General features: G+C 28.3%; 1 protein-coding gene across 8 annotated transcripts in view; it reads right to left on the bottom strand.

Annotated features, from left to right (window-relative positions):
* LOC126905599 (oxidation resistance protein 1) overlaps positions 1 to 26,620 on the bottom strand; it is a 91,224-nt gene that overhangs the window by 29,676 nt on the left and 34,928 nt on the right. The window contains exon 1 of one of the 8 annotated variants that reach the window (XM_050685465.1): positions 19,622 to 19,725. The exons of 5 other annotated variants lie outside the window; for them this stretch is intronic. In XM_050685465.1, coding sequence (XP_050541422.1) covers positions 19,622 to 19,650 — 29 coding nt within the window. In that variant the 5' untranslated portion in view covers positions 19,651 to 19,725. Of the gene's footprint in view, positions 1 to 15,970; positions 15,990 to 19,621; positions 19,726 to 26,620 lie in introns of those variants that run through there. 2 more of the 8 variants (XM_050685466.1, XM_050685463.1) reach the window with 2 other exon arrangements.

The following is a 26,620-nucleotide window of genomic DNA, read 5'->3' as shown; positions in this document are numbered from 1 at the left end:
ATTAATCAATCATGAAGTATTTTTAATGTTCGTCCCATATGCTTTATAAAGGTATCCTTATAACGTATTTTACACAATCATATTTCTATTTCTGGTCATTATTCTACGTAGTTCTATTACTGTTTTTGGCGGTTTATTTTTTTAATTATTTTATTCGTCATATTTATATTCAATTTTTCTAATATCTATATAATTTCCCGTAAAATTAATATCAATTGTGTTTCATACTATATCAATCATACTACAATTTATCAATCAAGAAGTATTTTTAATGTTCGTCCCTTATGGTTTATAAAAGTATCAACCTTATTTTTTCAAAAGGCAACAAACATAATTAACTAACTTATTTTGTAGATAATTTATCTAATTAAGAAATTGACTGGTCGATAACAGCTTTTGAACCAATAATTTGGAAGTTATTAACATATTATATTGAAGGCTAGAGACGAGATGTGAAGGTTATTTTTCATCTCCCGGTCATACTCTTCCTCCTGTCTAGATATGAAAATGTCAAAATTTCCAATTATTTTGTTAAAGTCAATACCCTTATAAGGTATAAGGGATAAACATAAAAATTATTTCAAGATTAATAAATTAAGAAAAACATGGAACTAAAATAAAACCAAAAAAAAATCAATATTATTTTTATTTCATTAAAAAATTTGCTGGTTCATTAAATTCTGATAACCTGTATATTTTGATCATAAATTTAGTCTTTTATGAAATATTATCAATAATATTCTAAATATTTCAAGATAAATGAAAAAAGAGAAATAATACACGAATATCACGATACCATTGTCCCTAAACCTTTCCGTTAGTAACAGATAAAATACAATAACGACCAATTGTAGTGGGGAATCTTTCAAATATCAAAAAAAAAATCGACTTTATCTCACAAAATAATAAAAAAAATACTTGTAAACAACTTTAATGAAAAGCCAATAATTTGTATTATTTACTGAACAAAATTAAACATTTTATCATTTTTTTATTGTTTTTTTAACAAGAAAAATACAATTTTCTACTCCAATTATTATTTTCTATCAGATCTTGAAAAATATTCCAAAGAAAATACAACAATCCATGGAGATTCAACATATTCAAATGAAAATATCTGATATTATTAATTAAATACAGTAGAATTTCGATGAGGCGAATAAATTTATTTTCCCTTGAGAAAATCTCGATTACTCGAAAGAAAAACAATAGATAACTCGAAGATATACATTATTTATAGTTTATTATACATTACTGTGATTTTGTATAGATTTGCTTATAATTTAGACAAATTAAATACAACGATTTGAACTGATTGCTTTTATTGTATTCATTATTGCACTGAATATGAACATTTTTTATAACTTCATTAAATTCAATGCCCCAGTCAAAACTCAACAACTCAAATAATCCAATTTTCCAGTATGACGATTAAAAAAAAAATGTTATCCCCAATATGAAATTCGATTTACAAAACGTTCTTTTTGGGAAATAACTTCGCTATATTGAATTGGATTTATAAATTTTAAATGTTGAATAATGAACTACAATTTAGAAATCCAAACCTTAAAACCATAATTTATCGAGTCGTTGCAGTTTTGAATTGGGACGTTAATTTGTCAATTGAAATCGATCGGTTGATATAAGTTAATCTAAAAGAACTAGATGAAAATACATAAAACAAAGTTAACTTGACCAAATAAATGTTTACAATAAAATAAAAGCTGCTAATGTTGTGGAAATAATCTTATTTAGTTGGCAACGAAGGCTTTAAAACTAGCGAAACAACACACAATGTTAATGATGAGCGATCAGGTGGAAAATTGTGTTGGATAATGTAGGAAATGTTTGGCTTAAACATGTAATGTAGCAATATATATGGTATCCTCACAAGTTTTACGATAATAAAAGTTTTTTCTAGAAATATTTATGGTTAGTTATTTTTTAATACAAACCTCAAAATGTTTATTTAAGGAAAGATTAAAATAATTATGAATCAGGATTAATTTTGTTATTATACAAACTTGTCGATCAATGAACAAGTTTTAAATCTAAATTCAAGATTTTTTCGTTCAAGTACAAACTATAGCTTTACTATACTTGTGATGGAATATTTTTGTGAATGAATACTTCTTATGGTATAATAATATTAATAAATCTTGCCATTTAATTGTATAGTGTCATTCAGTCGTGTGTCCTAAGAGGGTACCTGAAAATGCCGTAGCATCTAGGAGTTGTGTTTAATTTAATTTTAGTGACCATATTTTGACTGAAATCTAAAAAAATAGGAGTTATGCTAGTGTAAAGTAAAATCGAGGCCATTGGTTTAATCATGTTGACATTCACATTATTGCGCAATGTTATCAGTTTTTATCGACTATACAACTTTTTCTTGATTATTCATCGTTTCAGGATACATCAATGACAAAAAGGAAAAAGTTTAACCCAAGTAAAATTTTGGTAACCAAATTGAATGTGACGCAGGATTCGGCAAGGAAATGAACGTATTCTACGTGAACGTATGGTAATAATGATCACTTGAGCATTCCAAATTCCCCAACAGATTTCAATTTATGGGCCGCCTACGGGGGATGTGTATGTACAGCATTCTATAACGATTTGCGGCGAAAATGTGTACAAAGACGCGGTAGGAATAAATTACAAAAACACTCTCGGAGAATGTATTTTAACAGTTGCAAAATATGGATTTTAGTGATCGTTTTAAGCATTGTATACGTAAATACTTATACAAAACGTCTTTAATAACCATCGCCCAACTTTCCGGCCATTAAAATACTATGATAAAAACGTTTGCAAAATGGTACGGCATCGGTGTCCACCCTCCACACAAACAATAACATTTGGTATGTGACCTTTGCACGTGTAACTGTCACGAAACACGTATAGAAATCTAAGTGCCGACGTCAAATTATATTAAAAAACATTTCTCCTACGCCGCTTTTCCGGGTTCGTAATTACTTATCACAGCTGATATTGAATACCTTTCTGTCGGATCGAGTCAATAAATACTTAATGAATTCCATTGTATTACCATTAGTTGTGTAAAAAAAAAACATCAAGTAAATTTTGTTGCAGACATTTTCAAAAATCAGGTACACCGTGTAGCATAATTACTGTGTATTTTTTAATCAGGTGTTGTCTTTCAAGAGGGGGTCCAGAGCTCATTCCACAGTCGAACAAAAATAAACTTCCAAAAAATGTCCACATTATTTAAGACATTTTTTTTTAATGACGAACAAAAACAATCATTAATATGTTAAAAGCCTACATTTTTTGGAGGCCCGAGGTGGTGACTTCGATCCGCACAGTACAGATAATCAATGAATTAATTTATTTAAGGAAACTTATATAATTTTTTTTCAATTAGAAAATCTTCTGGCATACAAATGAAAATGATTGTCCGAGAATTAAAAAGAAATGTTGTTAACAAAAGTCGTGTATTACATCCACATCTCTCGTGGTATTTATATATCTTTAATGAAGTTCTTTTAATACGCAATTTAAGTTAGGAGTTTTACTGGCCCATTAAAGTGTAGAGAGTGCAAGAAAATATGATGATGCGAGGTCGGTTCGAAATCATTTTTAAAATTAGTACAATAGTAATTATAACGTTGTGTTTAATGAGCTGTTGAAATTACAATTTTTATAAGGATTTTAATGTTTCTTTTTTTATTAGTATCTCGGCTTTAGAACTAATTTTATACGAAAAACAAAATTATTTTAATATTCATAAAATATTAAATAATAATTTAAGCAAAAATTTCAAATGAATTTTCATGAAATATTACTCGGTCTTTATATAGTCAAACTATTTAACGATTGAACGTTCAAAGTGAATTAAAAATGTTTACTTCTTGACATTTGATTGAAGTCAACTTAAACGTCTCGCTTGAAACATATATGAATGCACACACAGCCAACAGTAGTTCTCTACATTGTATTATTCTATTCGTAACTGACAACAGATTCCTCTCTATTGTGTTTGACGTAATATAGTCGACCCTTCGCTCTTGTCACTTAGAACAGACGCATTAAATATCTAACATGTTGCAGACATTAATCTGTGTTCAACAATTTGCAAATGCGCAATAAAATTTCTTGCCGATATTTATATTCGATTTTGTTACATTTTTGGTGTCGTTTATTTCAATTTTACCGGTTACTCTTAATTATAATTAAATTTAATGCACACCAACAAAAACAAGCAATGTGTATATTTGCAAGGTACAGTTGAATATTATTTTGGGTTCAGTAATGAGAGTAATAGAGCTAAGGGTAGTAGAAACGGGTGACTAATAATTTTCGAAGAGTACCATTTATCTTGCTTAACTTGATATCGGAAGCAAAGGATAAACGCGATTATTTGGAATCCATTAAAATTAAGTTTTCCCACGAGGCCTGCAAAACAGTGTTGTTTTGGTGCATAATCTGGTCGGGGTATTAACCAGACATACCGTTCAAGGTAAACCACAAAAATGTGACAAATAATGCAAAAGTCAATTTCGACCAACGTTTTTCTATGTATTGTCACTAGGAATCACTAATATTTTTAACGCCATACAAAACTGAGTGCTTCAAGATGCATGGCGAATTTAATGAAATTGGCCAAAGCTGCCAGCAAGTTCGTCGGTGTAGAATCAGAGGAATGTATTAACCCAAAAAAAAAAAAATTTCTTTTATAACTGAGTTTTTGTTGTAGATTTTATCGTTTCGATAATAACACTCTTAGTCAGTAATTATAACTTTAGTTAGAGTAGTTTTTAAGTTATATATAATTTAAAAACATAATTCAACAAAAATAATTAGATAAAATTGTTTGAAAAAATGAATTTTTTTTTGGTTGATACGATACTCTGATCCCAAATGGACGATATGAAAACTACATATGAATAAATGTTATTCATTCACCATTGTTACCTAAGCGACTGTAAACCGTTTATTACACGGTTTATGTAAAGTTTATTGTTTTTAATTTAGTATACGTTAAATAAGTAAATGTAAACACGGAGCTCAAAATAAACGGCATTTATTATTATTATCATATACTAGAAGCGCCTGTGTCTCATTCGTTCACTTAACTGTGTATGGGATTACACATGTAACGGCAGTATACTTTGTTATTACACAACACATTACACTATTATATAGAGAAATTATAAAAAAATACATAATTACACAGGAGATATTATCCAAAACAGAAACTACCGTAATACGCATTGTCTCGTTACTGTTTTATTAAAATATTGACTGCGGTAAATTTAATCAAAGTGGGTTCTTCTTTCTATCGATTAAAATTAATTACGCCGTCCGGAAGTTTTATAGTTGCAACTTTATACACGAGCATAAGGTATCGAGTATTATAAATATTTTGTTGACTAACGTTGAACGTTACGACTATGACATTGTGTTTTTGCAAATGAAAATAAATAACTATACATTTGGCCAAAACAATGATAAAAAGCGATTGTCTTTGAATTTCCACGGCGAAGACACGACATCTCAGTACAACACTTCCAGCACACTAATGTAAACGTAACACCATAATTAATGAAACTGTTTTGCTCCTTTTGCTTGCAACCCAACATTCATGAGCATCATTGGAAACACTACACTAATATACACAATGTTGAAATATATTAGCGTAACGAGTTTCGTCTCTAAAAAACCACGTGTAGCGAGCGCGTCATTGACCTGCATTTATTATTACAATATTATCATTTTTTTATGCACGGCATAGACCACATATAACGAATATTCACATTAAACTTAGCGCGTTCGATGTTACAAATGTATTTGTCAAAGAAAAACAAACCAACACAAACTCAATGCAAATCCGTCCAAAGTTTTTTATTACTGCATTGTCCGTCGAGAAATTGCTTATGATTTGTTTTTATCCTATTTCGTGCAAAACTAATCGGACGGATTCAAACAAATGACCCGAACGATTCAGACGAGGTTAATGTGCCCGTTAAATCATTTCCGTCTGCAAATTCTAGAACACATACAATACCGTTGTGAGTTGGTAAACCATACGAAGAAAAGTCCATTTAAACACAGTCGTGGTCTATGTAAACTTTTTCACAGTCGGTAGGATTGCGCTTAGACATAAATGGCGATTGAAAATGATAACCGTCTAGTCTGACAACAACGCACTTAGCGCCATTTGTTCAATAAATGATTTGCGAGAAGCTGGCGCCTAAAAATGAACTTTTTAAAATAAAACTTCTATTTAACAGTTTTAAAACGAGTAAATCCGAGTCATGTTTCTTATTGTCGAGTCGATGGTTTTCAAGTTTCACTGACGCGATAACAATACACAGTAACTTACACAAAGGTTGGTCAAATCCAATTACATTCAAAAGCTTTTTAGCGGTAGTGGGTAGTCCACTTGACCACAATTGATATGGATTTCTATAAATATCATGTTAACAAAGTTTCCCGAGTCACGCATAGGGTCAACGTGTGATTTTTTGTTCGTATCTATCATACATAACAATAGTTATCTCATGTATCATCGCTTAACGTCGTGTGTAATGTGTTTCGAGTTAACTCTTCAGAAAGCGAGGCCGCTGAACTATACGGCAGTGTCACGGACGGGCGGTCTCCACAGTTATCAAGATAGTTATCGTTATGATTTTTTTTGCATTTTTAATGTTATCGTTCACCCGGCCAAATTTGTGAATAATATAATTTTGTATGTGCCAAATAATTTCTTCTGCTGCATCGGACTTAAGTTTGAAAGAAACTAAGTAACTCAACGGAGTGTTGGATATGTGATTTAAGAACACCAACGACGATAACATCATTGTACAGCAATTGTACTGCTGAGTTAAACGTATATTTCTGTTAATATTTTCCTTAAAAACTTTAATGGAGAAAAGTAATATAATTTTTTTAAGAATCCGTTTTTCAAGTGTTACTTAGAGAAATGTTTAGGGATCAAAATCCGGTGTTACCTTGCAGCACATAAACTCATCCAACTATGAACTCGAGATCACCAACCAGCCTCTAGACATTAGTCATAGCAGAAGAATTAACATTTGAGTTTGGGGTTATTCTCTCAAAATGATAATTAAAATTAAATACGTTTAATGCTACAGTTTTACTTTTGAATATTAAACGCACAGCTGTTGAAGTTTACCCGAGTGATACGGCGGTAATAATAACCTTGAACTCGAAATCTCGGTACTCAAAATATTATAATATAATATTTTAAGTGCTGAGATTGTAATGATGATATTACCATAATTACAATAGCTATTTTACGACAATAGAAGTGTGCAATATTACTATTGTATCTTTAGCACAATCAATATCGGAGGAACAGCGAAAAGTCTAAAATTACACCCTAATATATAAAATAATCAATGCTATCGTGATGAATTTTCTTGACAAAATAATTGTACAAATAACATATTGAAGATTTTGGCTATTCTAATTAGTAGTAAATAATAATGGTTAAAGTTTTTTTTTTAAACGTTTCCAACTGCCTACTCATGTACATTCCTAAGAATTTTATTATACAATTAGAACGATCAAATTATTGTCGATTTCAATAACAAAAAATTACACCATATGGCATCGACTTCCTTTTTTTAACACAATGAGAATGTAATTGCAAATATTATTATGTAAACCATGTGGTGCGCGTGCTACCGCTAAAATTGACATTGATACAAAACGTACTCCAGGATACATTTGTGATCGGTATTTATTAATATTTATTATTAACATAATGTTATTTCTGTTGTCGACAAATACAATTTGTTGTCAGCGATTGGTACGAAGCTTACTTACACGGAATTTATACAAGGCGGGTGTGCTTAAAAAGTACGAACTGATTGATAAATATTGTCGGCCTAATTGCACGCTCAACATATGTCTGCGTAATTGATGGAATTTATAATATTTGCTCAAACTACAAATATAGCTAAAAAAAACCGTATGTATTTGTTTGATCGAAAACATCACGGAACATCTACAACTGAACGATTATTCGACAACATAAAAAATATATCTAAATAAATATATCGCTTTCGGGAAATAGTGTTTTCCTTTAGGTGTATAGAATCTCTAGTTTATGTATCTTTTTGAAGTCGGAAAACAAAAATGAAATATATTTCATGAATAAATCAAAGTAAACATTAAGGGTTTGTGGAAACGACTCGGTTGCGAAGTAACCGAAATTTCAATAAGCAATAGTAACGAGCATCCCAAGTTTTTTGTTGCCATCTGCGTACACCGCAGTTAGTTTTCTGCCGTCGTGGTTAGTTTCAACTATTGAGCAATGACTTGTTACGCATACGACTCAAGCAGCATGACATTGATATTATTTTACACGGACCGTGTGCATTTTTAACATTCTGATTCTAAGTATTCCAAATTATTATTTAAACAGAAAAACAGACCTTTTCTGACCTTCAAACATATTCGTAAACTATACGTTTACGTTGAATAAACCAAAGTGAATATAAACGCATCTAATCAAATTTATGTGTACCTACGAATAGTGATGTATACCTATGACATAGTGATCTATCGTAAAACTTGACAGTAAACTATGTAATTTAACAATGTAACTGGAAACCAATAAAATTTTAAATCTACCAAGTAATTATTCGAATACCTATTTTGTTTTCACTTTCCAATGGTCAGATCGTTTATGCTGTCTTTTAATGTGTTTTTTAAAATTCCTGAGTAAAATTCAATGGTGCTGTTGAAAATTACAAAACAATGAATACCGCCAAGGCCGAGACAAATAACTTGCAAAACCAATGAACGTTATAAATTTTAAGTAAATAAATAGGTGAAGGCTGATTTTTATTTGAAAATATTAAAGGGGTAAGTCATTATATTACAACGAATAACTATTTGATTCTAAATTCACATAAGTTAATTATAAACTAACTATTTGCTATTAGTGACTATTGGAAAATACATAACAGAGTGTTATAATGTGTAAAACTGTATAAAATGTCATTAAAATCAATCCTACGTAAATATATATATATGTTGTTAATGATATTGTCGGTCTTTTGTGTATATATACTTTTTTTATCATATACTCTATTTGGTAATATCCCATATTAATATTTTCTCAAGACAAATATAGAACTCCATTAGGTTACAAATATTACCATCTAATGATTTTTAGATGTATATATTTGTACACATATCACTTCCTATTTTAAAAGGTAAATAAAATTTGTAACATTACGTTTGTACCCTAAATAAAATATTTATTTTATATATTGTGTATTATCTCACAATTTTTATTAAATATTTTGTAATCTATCTGAGTCAAATCGAAAACTTTCTTTAAAAATATATAAACCGGGTGCCAATCTTTAAACGTAATAGATTTTAAACGATTAAATAATAGTGACTCTATACAGTAAAAGTTATTTGTCCAATGAATATTACCTTAAGGTAAGGAAACATAGGCAATGTAAAACGCAAAACAATGATTTTTATAAAATACGATACTATTATTAAGACTTACTCGATTATTAATTAAGATAACGTTGGTTGTAATTCTACCGTCAAGATAAATTAGCATTAAAAAAATAAAAACGTCAAATTTTTATATTTTAAAAATATAATTACAGGAAACTGTGAAAGCACAAAATCTACCCACGACTATCTATATTGTAATGTAAATTTTTTTGGATCAGTAAAGCGCAAAGCACAAGTACTACGAGGTCACTAGATTGATTTCCTAAAAAAGTCCTTGATATCTAAATTCATAGGCCAATCTTATTTTTCGTCTCGTAAAACAGAACCTTGAGTAAAAGCTATGTTGGGATATGATATGATTAAGTGTTCATTTTAACACATCCAATGTGGACGTTTCCTGATCGTCTAGTGATTAATGGTTCAAATATAAATATAAAAATTATATTTAGGAGGCCATTAAATAAAGTATGTAAAACACAAATCAAACGTTTAGTCCGACCTTCTTACTGGTCTTAAGGCGCCTTATGTTGAACACTTAGTAGGAATGATGCAATTACGCATTAAATGTAATCACTGTTTTCGACGGTTTATTATTTTTAAATCAATTATTTTATTCGTCATATTTATAAAATTTCATATTATAATTTAATTATCAAGAATCATTAATAAAAAAATTAATTTTAAAAAGTACCCGAGAGGAAAAGTCCGGCCGGGAAATGACTAGCGATAAAAATAACACCCATACCTCGTCTCTAGCCTTCAATATAATATGTTAATAACTTCTAAAATATTGGTCCAAAAGCTGTTATCGATCAGTCAATTTCTTAATTAGATAAATTATCTACAAAATAGGCTAGTTAATTATGTTTGTTGCCTTTTGAAAAATAAGGTTGATACCTCTATAAGCCACAAGGGACGAACATTAAAAATACTTCTTGATTGATAAATTGTAGTATGAAACACAATTGATATTCATTTTATGGGAAATTATATAGATATTCGAAAAATTGAATATAAATATGACGAATAAAATAATTAAATAAAAAAATAAACTGACGAAAACAGTGATGGCTACGGTAATGGAACTAAGTAAAATAATGACCCAGTAATAAAAATATGAATGTGTAAAATACGCAAAACAGGACTGCCAACAGACCATCATAACCAATGTGGCCGACCTAGAAATCTCATCAAAGCAAATACATAGCCAAAAATTCACAATACTAATTTATTGATAGTTATAAAACTATTAATTTTGTTCATCAAACATCATTTTATTAATAATTGTTAATAGTAAAACGTTATTACTTGTCGAGGATTTTTTTCAATTTTATTGTCCATAACTCAAAGTGCATTAACAGAAATAACTGTAAAAAGTACACAGTAAAAGCAAAATTTAGTTTAAAAATTGAAGAAAATTTAAGAACCACTTGTTTTATGACACTACAATTTTTAATTAAACTGTTATAGCAATACACGTATCTTTTTTACTCTACTTAACTTTATTATTTTTTAATATTACACTTACATGATAGATATATTTTCATAAAACAAAATGTTCAGTGCTGTTTTTTCCATTAATTTTTTACATTGTGAGACAATAAATTATTTACCCATCCAAGTAAAAACCAATAGAATAAACTATTAATACAATACAACTATAATTAATTTAAACAAGGTGCTTTTAACATATGAAACCAAATGTTTAATTTATATAAATCGAAATTATTGATGAATTTTTCTCATTCTGAATTTTTTAATTTAGTAGTTATTTCATAACTATACACTTTTTCCCCTTGATATATTTTTTTTTTTTCATAAAAATTAAATAAGATGTAAAGTAACAAAGCTAAATAACAATTGTCACTCTCTATATGTTAATTTAAAGCATCAAAATTATAGCTCACTCAAAACCGGTTATCAATCAGGCGATATTTATCTTAATTAAAGTACAACATATGTATATTAGTTGATTTGAAATTTTCATTAATTGTCCAATAATGATTCAGGACAGTTTTTATTATACGAACAAACAATTTATTATAAGCAAATTACATAAAACTGATATTTATTAAAGACAAATTTTGTTTTTTATTTACATCAGTTTTTAAATCAACACTTAAATGTTGATTTTATAAATGCGGTGTATTTAGAAATAAAAACGTTTTTTTATCTTATCCATACATTTTGTTCGATGTCTATTGCTAGAACATATCATTTCTCAACACATACTTAAGGGTATTTAAATATTTAAATATTATAAAATTGAATACAAAATAAATTAAGTATTTCGTCATGTCTATTATAATTATTTCATAACTTATTTAATATATTTATGCATAATAGTGAAACATCCACCCTGGTTACAAAATCAACATCACAATAGACTTTCCTCTGATAGCGTTAGTAATAGTACAATTAAACTTTGGCTGTGCTATTATGAGGAATCTTTGCCAACCCAACCGTATGTATATAAACCTGAATATTCGCTAATTAACATAATATCATTTAATATAAACACGTATATGTGGTACTAAATTACATAACTAACGTCAAAATTAAAAACACACAAGGAGGTATACATATTCCTGTTAATTCAATCAATTATTTTTGTGATTTTACTTTTGTAGCAACCATTTGCTATCACTTATTCTTTATATTAAAAAAAAAAATTATCCATTATTTTGTCATTTTATTTGCATACCGATGGATTAATATATAAAAAGGATGTGAGATGTATAAATAAAACTCTTTTGAATTATATACAAAGTATGAATTATGTGCATATTATAAAAGGTCGGCTAAGTTACCATTTGTATTTGTGACTATGTTATATATAATCCAAATGAAATGTAAATTGTAAAAATAGAATCTTCAGCGTAAATAATTAATTAGTATAGTAAATTTTATATATATAAAAATAATAATAATAATAATAAACAAACGACAAGAATAAAAGAAGTGATAAAAAATGTTCACCGAATTCTTAATGATGCTTGTTATTATTGTTTATTTCTATGTTACTGTAGTACATTCGGAATTTAGTATTTAGTAATTAACAAAACAGAATAATGCGTAGACCTTTTTTATGTATAGAACCCATGAGCCAACACTAATGACTTGTAATTCCGAAAAAACAACAACTTACGTTATAAGAATATTTTTTTTTATTTCAAAAATATGTAATCAGTATAACGAAGACATTTTTACATAATTATAAATTCTCTAGAGTCGATCAATTAATTCTACAACCATTAAATCCCACCCCACTGTCGGAATTGAATTATAATGTCAGTAAAGTACGAAGAACGCGTGCAAAAGATTGTGTCATTTGGCGTCTGTTGTCAATCCACAAATAATCATTATACTTGTGCTAAAATATAACTTTTCGAATTTATTATTACGTTTTAGCTTATAATACGCTCAAGATAAACTCGTATTTCTCCAGACGAGCTCGTTAAAAGTTCAACAGAAATAATTAGCGGTCAAGTTGCCCGTAGTGTTTTTTAATCTAAAATAGCTTAACCGTAAGTGCATTACGTTTAACTTTACATGGAGAACCAATCATTTCAACGTAACTATTGTAACGGTTTCGTGAACATGGACCGTCAATAACTACAATAAGCCTAAAGTTATATTTATTGAATTGTGTACTATTTTTCAGAAACAACAACGAAAATTCTCAATTCTTGAAAATCATTCACAATACATATTTTTAAACAGGTTAATGCATTTTAATGAAAACTATAAATTTCCACTTAATTATCTATATTGAGATGATGAAAAATTAAATCTCTGATGGTATCTAACACACATATATGTGGAATTCCATTTGGTGAACTCCTGGACTTGCGTACGTCAAGGGAAACACTAGTCGAATTCAACGGTTATAATAGTAATTTAATAAAGAAAACGGGAAACTACTAATTAAAGAGTGAACAGTTCTACTTTACTATAAAAAATATTAAAACTGAGTAAATAAGATAGGTTTTTAATGGTAAACCTCTTGCAAATCTCTTATATCGCCCATGGCGATCACAGATCACTAACAACACACCATCAAGTTTGAAATTTTTATTTATAATATATTTTTGAATGAGTATTATTTGAAATACAATAGTTTATGTATTATCTAAATTTTAAGACAATTTTCATACAATCTGTTTGGAATACTTTGTGTAATTAAATTTTTTTTTTAATGATACATTGAAATAATCTTGGTGTATAATTTTTATCAAACCTATATTATGATTTTTATGTTATACAATGAAACTTACAATTGATAAATAGCTCTATGTTAAAGCTAAAAAAGAAAAGTATAATAAATATCAATAAACAACAGTACCTTTAAATTACTACTACTTTAACTTTTATTTTTCATAAAAGTACCCTGAATATGTATATGATTTTTAAACATTGGTAAATTATGTTTACTAAAAAAATATATTCATTATAATTAATTTTACTTAGAAATTTTTATACTTTGTTATTTTGGGCATTATTTAATGGGTAATAAAAAGCAACAAAATCAGAAGTTCGGACAAAGGAATGGTGTAGAATAACAAATTTGGTATCAAAATAAACAAATATTTTTAAGAAAAACAATTTTACTATCATTTTTATTACTCAGTTTAGCTGATAAAATCGTAGTGTGTTTTTATACACGTATGTGTGAGAAGCCATAATGAAAAACGTATTCACAGGCAAAAAAGTAGATGATAACAACTATTTAATAACTTTAAAATAACTACTACAAATAACTATGTTAATTTTTTTTCTTAAATCATTAACCAAAATTAATTTATATTTACTTCATATGCTAATAATAGGTAAATATAAATAATTCTTTGTAACTGAAAATCGGCAAGAAATATTTTTCAGTTGTCCAGGGTAATGATTTATTTCAACATATACCACATTATAGTTACAAAAAATAATATTGTTATACAATGATTATTATAAATAACAAATTGAGCATCGTTTTATTTGTATAAACTTACAGTAGACTTTCTAAAAATTATGTAATTATAGCAATTAAATAAAATTCGCATTTTGAGTGTTGCACTCCCAACAATCGTTGTCTTCACTACTAACTTACTCTCCCAGGACGTTCTCTACCAATAAAGTGCGCAAGAGGTCACATAAGTGACACCTATTACTTATAACTAACAAATAAACATATAAACAGACTATATCAGTCATGTTTATCACCATAATAGTAGTAGAACAATTAAATAAACCAGAAAAGTATCTTTTACAGTCACCAATTTAAATAGAAACACAATCGCATTTGAAACAACTGATTATCTCGAAACACCATTTATGTTAAGCATTTAACTATTAAATTTTATAATTTTTATATTTGAAAATTTAACACATGAATCAACTATCACAATTTTTCAATTCGGTTAAAACTAACTACTGTAACTATTAAAAACAGTAATTCAGGTTTTTTTGTAGAAAGTTTTCAACGTAAAGATAATAGCTTAGAGTAATTTTTGAATGTTTACCGTTTATGAACATTTACGAGAAAAAATTATTCACGTATATATTTATGCAGAAAATTAATTAAAAGTTTTTGCTAAGAGATTTAATGAATCTAAAACATCTACGTACTTGACCTAAGTAGTTAATTTGACGGAATTATTCAGTAGATGGTATGACAAAATGCGTCACTCTGATCGTTCGTTAATTATTATAATAGATAAAATTTAATGTATTATATAAACCAAAGAGTTTAATAAGCGAGGAACTATCAGGGAGACGAATGAAGTGTTCACTAGACTTTTTAGTGCAAAAATTGATCGATTAACAACCGAATAAAAATAAATGCCTAATCTTTTGAACAGAAGCTGTCGTCGACAAGTTAATAAGAAGACGTTTTATTTTTCGTCGAGTCATTACACAGTAACCGATGGCCTTCTTAATAATCCCCGTCCATCAGCATCTGGCCAGAAGGCATGAGATGTGATCGGTTTCTTTGCAGAGTGGATCGTGTAGGTCATCACGTAGTACATAAAAAAAAGTAAATAAGTAATGTAACCGTCGTGTATAACGTGTATGTGTAGTTCATAAAGCACGTCGGTCAACGGGAACGCGTCGTACATTCTTTTATCGGGCGAATTCCGCCGCTATTACGTTGCACGTCACACTTTGCTTTATTATTGTTTTTTAAATAAATAAACAACGGTGGATCGTCGATCGTGTAATAATAACGAATCTTGCTTAATTAAATGCACATTTGGTATCAAAACGAGTTATTCGGAGTTGAAAAAATAATAATAATCGTGATATTGTACGAAATGCACTTCACCAGAGCTCACTGTTATTGTATTCTAAGGGACTGAACAAGCCTTGCGGTCCTTCGCCTACTGGACTACCGTTGATTGGGTTAACGTGCAATAATATCAGTAAATAAAATTCATTGTAAAACGCCCGAAATTTTGTCGGTGTGCACCAAAGAAACAGTAATAATATCAATAAAAACTCTCACCCGAAACGAACAAAATGACATCCAAAATTATTGTTTAGAGATTTCCTCTCGCTCATTCCAGTGTAATATCAGGTTGGGTCGACGCGAATTAAAAAAGAGAGCTACGGCAAACCGTTTACGACTAACTAGCAATGGCAGCTCGTCGATCTCTTGAGTCGAATAAAAATGATAATATCATTTGTAGCGTCGTGTGCGTGTTATGACTTAACGACAGCGTTTTTTTTTATTACCAGAACGGGTACAGCTGCTGTAGTTGTCATGACATATTATTATTATTGCAGTTGTTATTGCTATTAACAGTCTGTTGTCTATTACAGCAGCAGCTAATGAACGAGCAAATTAGTCTCTAAGAGACCGCATGGGGCTCCCGTTATTCGCTGTCAAATCACAAGTTATTTGCACAATAAAATCCGCAAACGTATTCGATCAGAGTCACCGGTGATTTCTACAGGTGCATAACACGGGCTAAAAATACTTGGGACGGAATCTCGCCCGAAAGAGATTTACCAGTGTAAATGTAAACGCGTTGTCAGCCGACATATCTATTGTATTAATTCTTAATCGATGAGTAAATGTACAGTTTATGTTTTGGGTTTCACAAGCAACTTGACACTTTGTTGACATATACTTATTGCGCGGTTTATCACAATTGCAGAGTAAGGTCTGCTAGAGAAAAATTGCGGTAGGCACATAATATTCTTATATATAACCCATATAAGAATATTATACTTCACGGCTGAATTGATCACCGGACCCGGCCAAATTTCCGGTTGCCATTGTGTTTAAAAATTACTTATAGTTTGGTTTCGCTATTATACACTGGTCAAGACTTGAGGGATAATATATCTGAAAGTTATAAATCGACGTCAATGTGGACGTTTTCTCAAGTTCTACATTTTTTTCAAAATCACTCAACGGTTTATAGTGTTGTATATACTCAGTCGTATCGATTATACACCTGAGAAATTGAGATGATATGGCGATTTCCTGTACTCCTCTTAAACACCGATGCTGAAGGATCAAAAAGACACTTTAAAAAACTCGATTTGGCATAAATGTATAAGTGGTTTTTTTTTTCTAAAATAGAGGTGACTTGAAACTGTTTTCACTGTCTATAACCACTTATCAATTTGAAGTATTTAAATGCTGATATAATACTCAATCATAAGTGATGTTCATCGAATAATCATAATTTTCAGTAAAAATAAATGAAATCATTTCTAGTCAATATGAGTTTAATACAAAGATAATATTTTGAGGTGTTGATTTTTATTGAACAAGAATCAACGTAGTATGACCAATTCCCTACACCCTATTTTTATTAATATATAAAAATAAACACAATAATAAAATTTGAAGTGTTTTTATTTTAACCAACAGTATTTTTTTGTGACCAGCTAATAATTCTTAACAATCTTTTAAATGTTTTTTTTAACCGCTGCAGTCGGTCAGAGTTGAAAGAGTTTTTTATTCCATTTAGTATACATGTCGTTTAAACAATCGAGTATGTTATTAACAGTAATAATTGCCGCTTTCGAATAACATAGTAAATTGAGTTCGGTGAAAATAATAATGGTCAATTTAAATTTTAAAGTAAACTTTTTTTTGGTCTTTGTCAACTCCTATAACATTTAATAATAATAACAGCCGCCAATATCGATTCATTATTATTAAACGTTTTATTTTTGAAAATTTTCATCTGATTAGTTACTTCAAGTGGAATTTTTATTAGAATGTTCAGTTTAATGATTCCGGTTCTGTAATATATTATATCGACGACAAATGTAATTTGACATGATCTAAATAACAAGTTAAACAAATGACAAAAATCATAATACTGTGTCAAGAGAATAACCATGTTTTATAGTTTTAATATTAATATAAATCATTAAACAATATTAACAATATGTTTATGATAAACGATGTTTTTTTTTTATTAGAAAGAATTTAATGCGTTTTAGATTTTTTTTTTATTTAATGTAACTACATTTTATTTTAGTTCTTTCCATACTTGAGTAGAATACTTTTTTGAATCATTATATTAAAATCTAAAAATTATTTCGTATTTTAATTATTAAACAAAATACATTACTCAGCCTAAAATAATTAAAGTTAATACCCACAAATTTTAAATATTCATATCTTACATTGTAAAATTTTTTTTTTTTTTCAAAGAATTTCTAATTTTGCTATAAATTACAAAAACATCAATTACTTATAATAGAAAAAATTATTTTTTTATTGAAATGTTGGCAATTAGAATAAACATACATCCCTTAAAATTCTCGAGTATTGAAGCCTATATAAATTGCATGATTTCAATTCATTAATATTATTCTTAGGTTAGATAAAGTTGTAATAAAGCACTTCCATGAAAGTATTCTGTCCAAGTATAATTATTTCTAGTAACCAAGATTCATGACTTATGATGTAATAATAATAAAAATAATTAACTTTTAGACTATTCAGTAAATTATCTCTAACACATTAATCAAATACTCATGAGCACCCAAAATATTAAACACATGGTAAATAGTTAATATAGTATTAATAAATGAAGTAGTTTCGACAAATATGTACCTAATAATATTTGGAAGGCAATTAATGAAATAAAGTACTTATGTAGCGGCTTATTACATAGGATTTAAATTACAACGAAAACTTATCAATAGATTAAATGACATAGAATGTGTATTATAAAATTAGTGCTAATATTACGTTTATCAGAAATCGAGATAAAAATACTTGTTATGCTAAAATTTAAAAAATAATATTTAAATATTCCAACCAAATAAAAACATTACCAACGAAACTTATTGTTTTATTTATGTATCACAAAAAAAACTCGATGAATAGTTTTAATGAATAACATTCATTTAGATTTGTTGAAAATCAAAATTTGGAACTCCCAGTAGCTTCATTGAATAATGCAAATTAAGCTGAATTAATTAATGTGACTAAAAGTTGATTCCGAGATAATTGAATTTGAAAATTGAGAAATGTTATCTTTTTAACGTAGTTGTTTATAGAAATCGACGATAAACATTACTATATTTTTAAAAATCCACAGTGATCTTCAATTTACCCAAAAAAGTGATTACTATACTTGTTTGTTTTACATTTATTTCATTGTATTCAACATTTCACTTTGATCCTTCCAGCTCTAAGTGTCTCAGTTCATTGTAGACGAAAAAGTACAAGAAATCAATTGTTTTTTCAAATGTTAAAAAAATTTACATTTTCCTTCAAACGCATAATAGTAGTTCCCAGATGTCATTGCATTTATACTTGAAAAATATACTGAAATTGTTAAGTACGCATAGAAGTAATTTTTGACAAGAAAACCTGCGCGTCATTTGTAAGAAGGTCGTGGCAGATGAGATGAATAATAACTTTGCGAATGTAAATATTCGAAACATGTTATATGGCACAAGTTCATTATCTAATGATTAGTTTTGCAAGATCGTGTTAAAAAACGACAATTATCACAGTATTGTTGCAATGTACTTATTTTTCCTAACCTCGTGCGTTAATAATAATAATTTATTTGCTTTCAGTTTTTGCAAAAATTATGCTAGATGTTTACATACAAATGTCACACTACACAAGTAAGTAGCGGAGGAGATTATAATTACGGATAATCATTTTTACCTGTTAAAAAATTTGTCTAATCTCATCATTTTGACCACCGTCGAATGGAAATCTTGTAAAACAGATGCAATCGTTCAAACAGCGGTACATGTCTCGCACTACTGAAACAATTTGTTGTACATTATGCACCGCCGCATTTGTTCGGTAATGCAACCGGCGTGGCGGTGGCCAGTCAGCTGTTTATCAACAATAGATATTTTTAATTATAAATATAGTGACGATTTTGTTGATAACAGCCGACAAACAATAATAAACACGTTGATAACATGTGAGCAATTCGGATAACACCATAGATATTATAATCATGGAAAGGACTTACATAATTGAGGCCCTTGTGTTTTCGCGGTCCTGAACTGATATGAGAATGAGGCCGTTTGTCTACATTTTAATTCTGATAAGCGCATAAGATACTGTTTTTTAATTTTGTAATAAGTTATAAATTACATAACTCATACTAATTATTTATTACTAACCATTAAATAATAAAAAATAAAATCTTATCATGTAATAATACAAACAAATAGCCTCAATTTACTATCACCATAGTGTTCACTGATAAAGCATCTATGTCCTATCCATGTTTATAAGATCTATGAATAACACCGATATAACTAGAACTTTTATGTAGGTTCGAGAATTCCTCAGTAAACTTTGTTATATTAAAAGCTCATCTTATGATAAAGTGTACATAGTAGTACACCATTTATTACGGGAGTTCTTTAATATTTTTTACCAACAAAGAGTTTAATCGTGCGACGATGAATAATAATAAGTAACAATATTAATCATAGAATAATCCTACTAATTAATAATCCGGCACTTAGGACATTTAGAACAAGAGATAACGGAAAACGTCAGACAATAGTAATTACGGAAACCCCGACAGTGTAATTATAAACCATAAAGTTATAGACACACATTTAATAGAAATTAAATAATGTGATTTCTTATGTGCTTATTCTGTTAATATTGCTTATTTTTACATTATTATATTCACCTCGTATATTATATATTTATTAACACAGATTAAAAAAAAACTTGAAAAGTAAACTCCACGTGTAATCATTGTTAAAAGGAATAACATTATTATGATAGTCATACAACAAGTTTTTAATAAGACAAAAATAAAAGTATATTATTATTGAGTAAATATTTGTATTCATGAATAAAATTAATAATGTGATGGATTTAATGAAATGCATGACCTCCACGCAGTCCTGAAATTTTGAGTCATCAACAGTAGCACACGGATTGGTGGTCTTAACGATCATAATGAATAATGTTATTATTATTGTCACTATTGTCAATTTTTAATACTTCAAAAGCAAAGAATTTAGACTTGTTCAAAACAAAATTAATGTACAAAAATAAAATTATACAAATTCGGCCAGACATATTTATTATACATTTGATGTTTATTATTCCATAGTTTAAATTAGATACATATTTTATCATTTATTTACTACTTTATACATATTTGGTCTTGTGTCTATATAATCACACGATTTTCACTAAAGATGTATATTTATAATATATATTTAAACTAGTTTTAGATATAACTTAGAAGATTTGTATTAGAAACTAGCAACAATGAATATTGTAAACAAGGCAGTGAATATATCAAAAATCGATTAAATATTATACTCTATGGGAAATATATATTTGGACAATTAAACTAGAAATTGTCAATTATTCTAATTTTGTATGAGATAAGAGTGTGGCATATTCTCAACGCTAAGTACAAGTGTATAATCCTTAAATCGTAAAATGAGTTATTTTAAAATTATGTAAATACTAAAGATATTGAATTAAAGTGATACATAAACACAGTATTTATTCAATAACTTAAAAAATTGAATAAAATCTCTCTCTTCATAATGTTCATAAATAATGTTTATAAAGTTATTAAAGAAATACAATTTTTTGTTCATAATGTCTAATATTGATTTAAAATAGGTAAACATAGATATAATTTAATATCAAAATACTAACACTAGACACAAGTGGTAAATCGAAGCAATTAGTCAACTGTAAATTGATTTCTAATTACATAAAAAACAGAACAAAATAATAAAATGGATTTAATTAATTGCCAATTAAAATATAATATATTAATATACTTCATTTGAATAATTTCAAATAAATTTAAATATGAATAAATTGCTAAGAAATTAAATTGATTTTTTTATTATTGATTTTCAATTTGTCTAGAAAATAAATAAAAAAAACATTTAGATAATAGACTAAAAGAATAGATAAATAATATTACAATCGTATCACTAAGGAAAATATTTGTTTATGATTACTAACTTAAGTATTTTATTTTTGAATTTATTTAAAAAATCAAGCAAACATTTGAAAATAATTATAACTTTTAATTTTTTGCGATATCACATTTAATAGTTATAACTAACACTTACTTGAAAATAATTTTGTAAATCGAACAAAACAAAAACATTCAGTTATTATTATTTTAAATAAAAGTAATTTAAAATAGTGAAAAATTGTTAATATATTAAAGCGGCAATGTTCTGTTATATTATTACCCTTCATTAATAAATGTCAATTAAAAATTATTATTTTAGAAGGAATAAAAATTAATAGTACTATGAATTTTTATAAAACTTTTGTGCTGAGATTTTTTCTATTTCATTAAAAAAATAACGAAATGGAAAATATCTTAGCAAAATCTTAATATAAAAAAATATTAACTAATTTTTATCACTTTCAAAAAATATTTAATAACTTAATAGATAGGAATAATAGAATTTCTCAGTTTTTAAGCTACAAACCCCAAATAATATCTATAATAAATAAAAAAAAAAATGTTTCCAAATAAATAATTACAACGATCTGAGAAATCAGTTAATATTATTATTGTTTTTGCGTACTAAATATCCGAGATTCACATAAGAGCGCCCCTTAAAAGTTCCCCTATGTTTCTAATATGATAACAATTCTATTTGACTCGATTCATGAAATAACTATTAAAGGCTATTGTGTGGCGCTCTCTTAACAGCAACTTTTTTATCAACAGTGTATGTTTTATTTTATTTGACATAGCCAAATATTTTTCACACCTAAATAATATTTATCCACTCAATCCTGTAATGAGAATCTGCAGTTTAAAACTAAATTACCTAAAATAGTTTTCGAATTTTAACATTAAACTTGAGGAGTAATTCTATTTATACTTAATGCTGAACACTTGCAACTAGAGAATATTTTAATAAGAAAACGGAATATAAAGATAAAACAACGTTTATAACGATATTGGGAAGGGTAAAGAGCCAAGTAGTAGGTGCGTTATTACGACACACTACTCTTTGGGCCATAATACGATGCAGTACTGGACTAGTGCCAGATGGTAGTGTTACGCCTTAACCGAGTAGCAGACTAGTGAAAAATAGGGTTCATTTAACGTCCACCCAAATATAAGACACGTTGACAGATACATTTATTATGTATATTGCCTTAATCTTTGTAAAAATGATGATTTATAAAGCATGTGCATACAAATTGGATAGTTTGAAAAAATTGTTTATTAAAAATATTGAATAAGTATTTTTCTAAAATTCTAAAGAAAAAGATTAGTTTTTTTTGTAAAAAACAACGGTTTGAATATATATAAAAAAAATTTAACTTCTTATGTAAACTTAGCATTTTTTACGAGCATTAAAAATGTGTTAAAAGTCGTAAAAATAATTTTGAAATTATTAATTTCTCTAACTATTAATTTTAACAACATTTCGAATTATCAATGCAATATATCTTTGTAATCTCGTGTATTATCGTTGATCATTGCACTTAGATATGCAAATACTAATCATATAATAAAAACAACTGCAAAATGCGCATATAAACAAACAGCATAATTATAAAATGTTGTTCTACGCCATACAGAAATGACAAAATAAATGTATGTAGATGCGACTCTTTACTTCGGGATAAGTTGACCAGCGGGTGTCTTGTTGAGTATTATATATAATATGCGCTATATAGTCAACCTGTCAGACATTTCCTGTAACGACAAAATAGATAAATGCAAAAATGTCAAGGGGAATATATACAAGTAAACATAAACTAGTACTATGGTTGAGTATCCATACGGTTTACCATAATATTATAGAGATAGTATTTTTGTTCGGCCATCATGTCGGTATACACATCATTAAATTGCCGGTTTTTAGTTATAGGGGTTAAAAATCCAGATAAAATATGTGCAATATATGGTACTATATTTTACTACCTACTATAGATGTTCCTTACACAATTATCTTCCTCTAAATAACATATAGCGTACTCGAAAGCACTGTAATAACATACATGCTTAATAAAATATAGGATATATTACGACGAAAAATATATATACATTCAGTATTTTAGAAGAAAAGTATGTCTTGTGTAATAAAAAAGGGAAAAACAAACTAATGACTATGTTGTGTTTTTTCTAACAACGATATTGTTAACACTATTCCAACAACATATAATTTCAACAAATACCTCGACTCCTTTTTTTACTATTTTTGAAAAGCTTTTTCATTTCAGTAAAATACTTTAGAAAACAACAATAACTTTTGGGATGTCATTGTAATTTGGGTCAGAGCTTTTAGTGTCGAAGTAACGTTATCGCTACTGTACTAGATTGCGAAACTGTCACACTTTTTTTACAATAATTTTCACGCTAACAATATTGCCATGAGCAAACAAGTAAATAAACATTAAAAACAGTATTTTTTATTATTCCTATATCCACAAATGGGTTGTTTAATTACCACAGTATGTACACTTATTTTTGCAATGTTTCAAAGTGTTCATTAAATATTATGACACCTGTGCAATATATACAACTCGTGTTTATTTCTCAGCCAAACCGTCGTCATGAAATAATTATACGGCTAACAAACGGGATGAGAGGTAATCTAGACTAAGCGTCGCCGGGTATTGTTAGGGACTCGTTTACTTGAGGTTGGGTAATTGACTAGCTAAACTATAATAACTGATATAAATTGACATCTAAAATCCACTAATCAAATGCTATAGGCACAACACGCAAAAACAATATTGGTGTAATTATTATTAATAACGCAGGCCAAATGCGATTTGCGTGTGCAAATGGTTGTTCCGAACAGCTGTCTGACTTATCAATAATAGTGTCAACAAATTAAAGTTCTCCTATGGTGGTTGAGTCAAACAAAATATCGTTCGATGATGGATTGTGTGGGTGTTTTATCACGATAAACGTTTAAACAGCGTATAAATAATACATGATTTTATATATTCTGAACGCTAAACGAATCAAATTAGGTTGCACCAACATACTGAACTACGACGAATAGCGATGACTTTACAAATCGATTATTTTTCTCTTTGACTGAAATAACATTCACTGTCATTTGTAAAAATATACAAAGAAAATTACACTAAACTACTACACAGCTAAAAGGTTCTACGTTTTTATTCGAAGATACGCTATGATAAGCACACCCAAATTGTCCACCGAATATAGGTACAAGGCCACAAAATGAGACCAACCCTTGCGACAGTAAAAACATTTTATGTGTCAAGGATTTAGGGACGAATACTGGTTTTTATACCGCCATATAAATAAAATGAGGCTTTATATACTCTCTTGAGCAAGCTTAACAAATGTAATAAGAATTGTTACTAAAAAAAAAACAATGGCTTAGAGTATAAAATTTACCAACGAGTTGCCAATTACAATGCTTGATTTTTTTGAAGCGAAACAGGATAGAAAATTGTTAAATCTAATCGTTTTCAAACAGTCAGAACAATAACGTATATGCAATCTTAAAGGACAAATTCAAAATATTTTTTAAAAAGTAGTCGAATTGTATCTCTAGATTAGCTTCGTTCACCAGTGGCGAATTTACAACGGTGGTCCATGGAATCCGAACACCTCCTCTAAAATCATAGTAGAAAGGATCAGTGAAAGGGTGAAGCGTCTCACTTCTCTGCGTTCTAAAATGTATCTAGACTATTCCATACAAAATGTTTAAATACACCACTGATGGTCACATACTTATTTGCATATGCTATGCGACAAAAGATTTAACTTCATGCTCTTATTCTCGTAAACTTCCTAAATATATTTAAGAAAATATGTCTATATTAAAAAAAACCCAGCACAGGGGGGTCGCGGCACAGTTGTGACGTGGTATAGTTGGATCAAGTATAATGATATCTGACAGTGATTAAAATCACTATCAAAAATAAACGCTTCGATGCAAATCTTTAGATAGTGTTTAATTTTAAAAAAATTGGTGTTTTATTCCAAAAGCTACTTGATTTGCTGGTTCCTTAATATCTCGATTAAGATAAAGTATGTCGAATGAAAAAGGGTTTATTAAAAAAAATTATTTCTCATAAAAAAATTGTGTGGATCCATAAACTTTTCAATAAGTTATAGCATTATAAAGTTAAATATAATATGAATAATAAAATCGAGAATTATCACACGAAAATAGCATTCGGTAGCCATTTTCGCCGCGAAGAAAAGTCCAGAGGTCAAATTTTTTTTTTTCAAATTAAAGTATATTACATTAGCTTTAATTTAAGATATATATAAAAGTGTCAGACCTTCCGGAACATTTTCAAAAGTTATGTTGAAAAAGTAAATTTTTTGTGAAAAAGTTGTCATTTTAAATCCCCCCCTGTGGGCAGGTTAAGTGTCAGATTTACAAAAAAAATATACCAAATGATAAGTAAAGACATCAAACATCTATATAAAAAAGAATTATATTGATATGTTCATTTTTGAAAAAGTTAGAGGATTATTAAGTTAAAAATATAAAAAAAAATTATTTTACAAAAATCGTAATTTTTTATTAACTTTGATGTCAACTTTCACCACGAAGACAAGTCCAGAGGTCAAATTTTTTTTTTTCAAATTAAAGGATATTACATAAGCTTTAATTTAAGATATATATAAAAGTGTCAGACCTTCCGGAACATTTTCAAAAGTTATGTTGAAAAAGT

Source organism: Daktulosphaira vitifoliae, unplaced genomic scaffold (assembly GCF_025091365.1).
Source record: "Daktulosphaira vitifoliae isolate Bord-2020 unplaced genomic scaffold, ASM2509136v1 Scaffold_4, whole genome shotgun sequence".
NCBI lineage: Eukaryota > Metazoa > Arthropoda > Insecta > Hemiptera > Phylloxeridae > Daktulosphaira > Daktulosphaira vitifoliae.
This window is presented reverse-complemented; position numbering and strand designations above follow the sequence as displayed.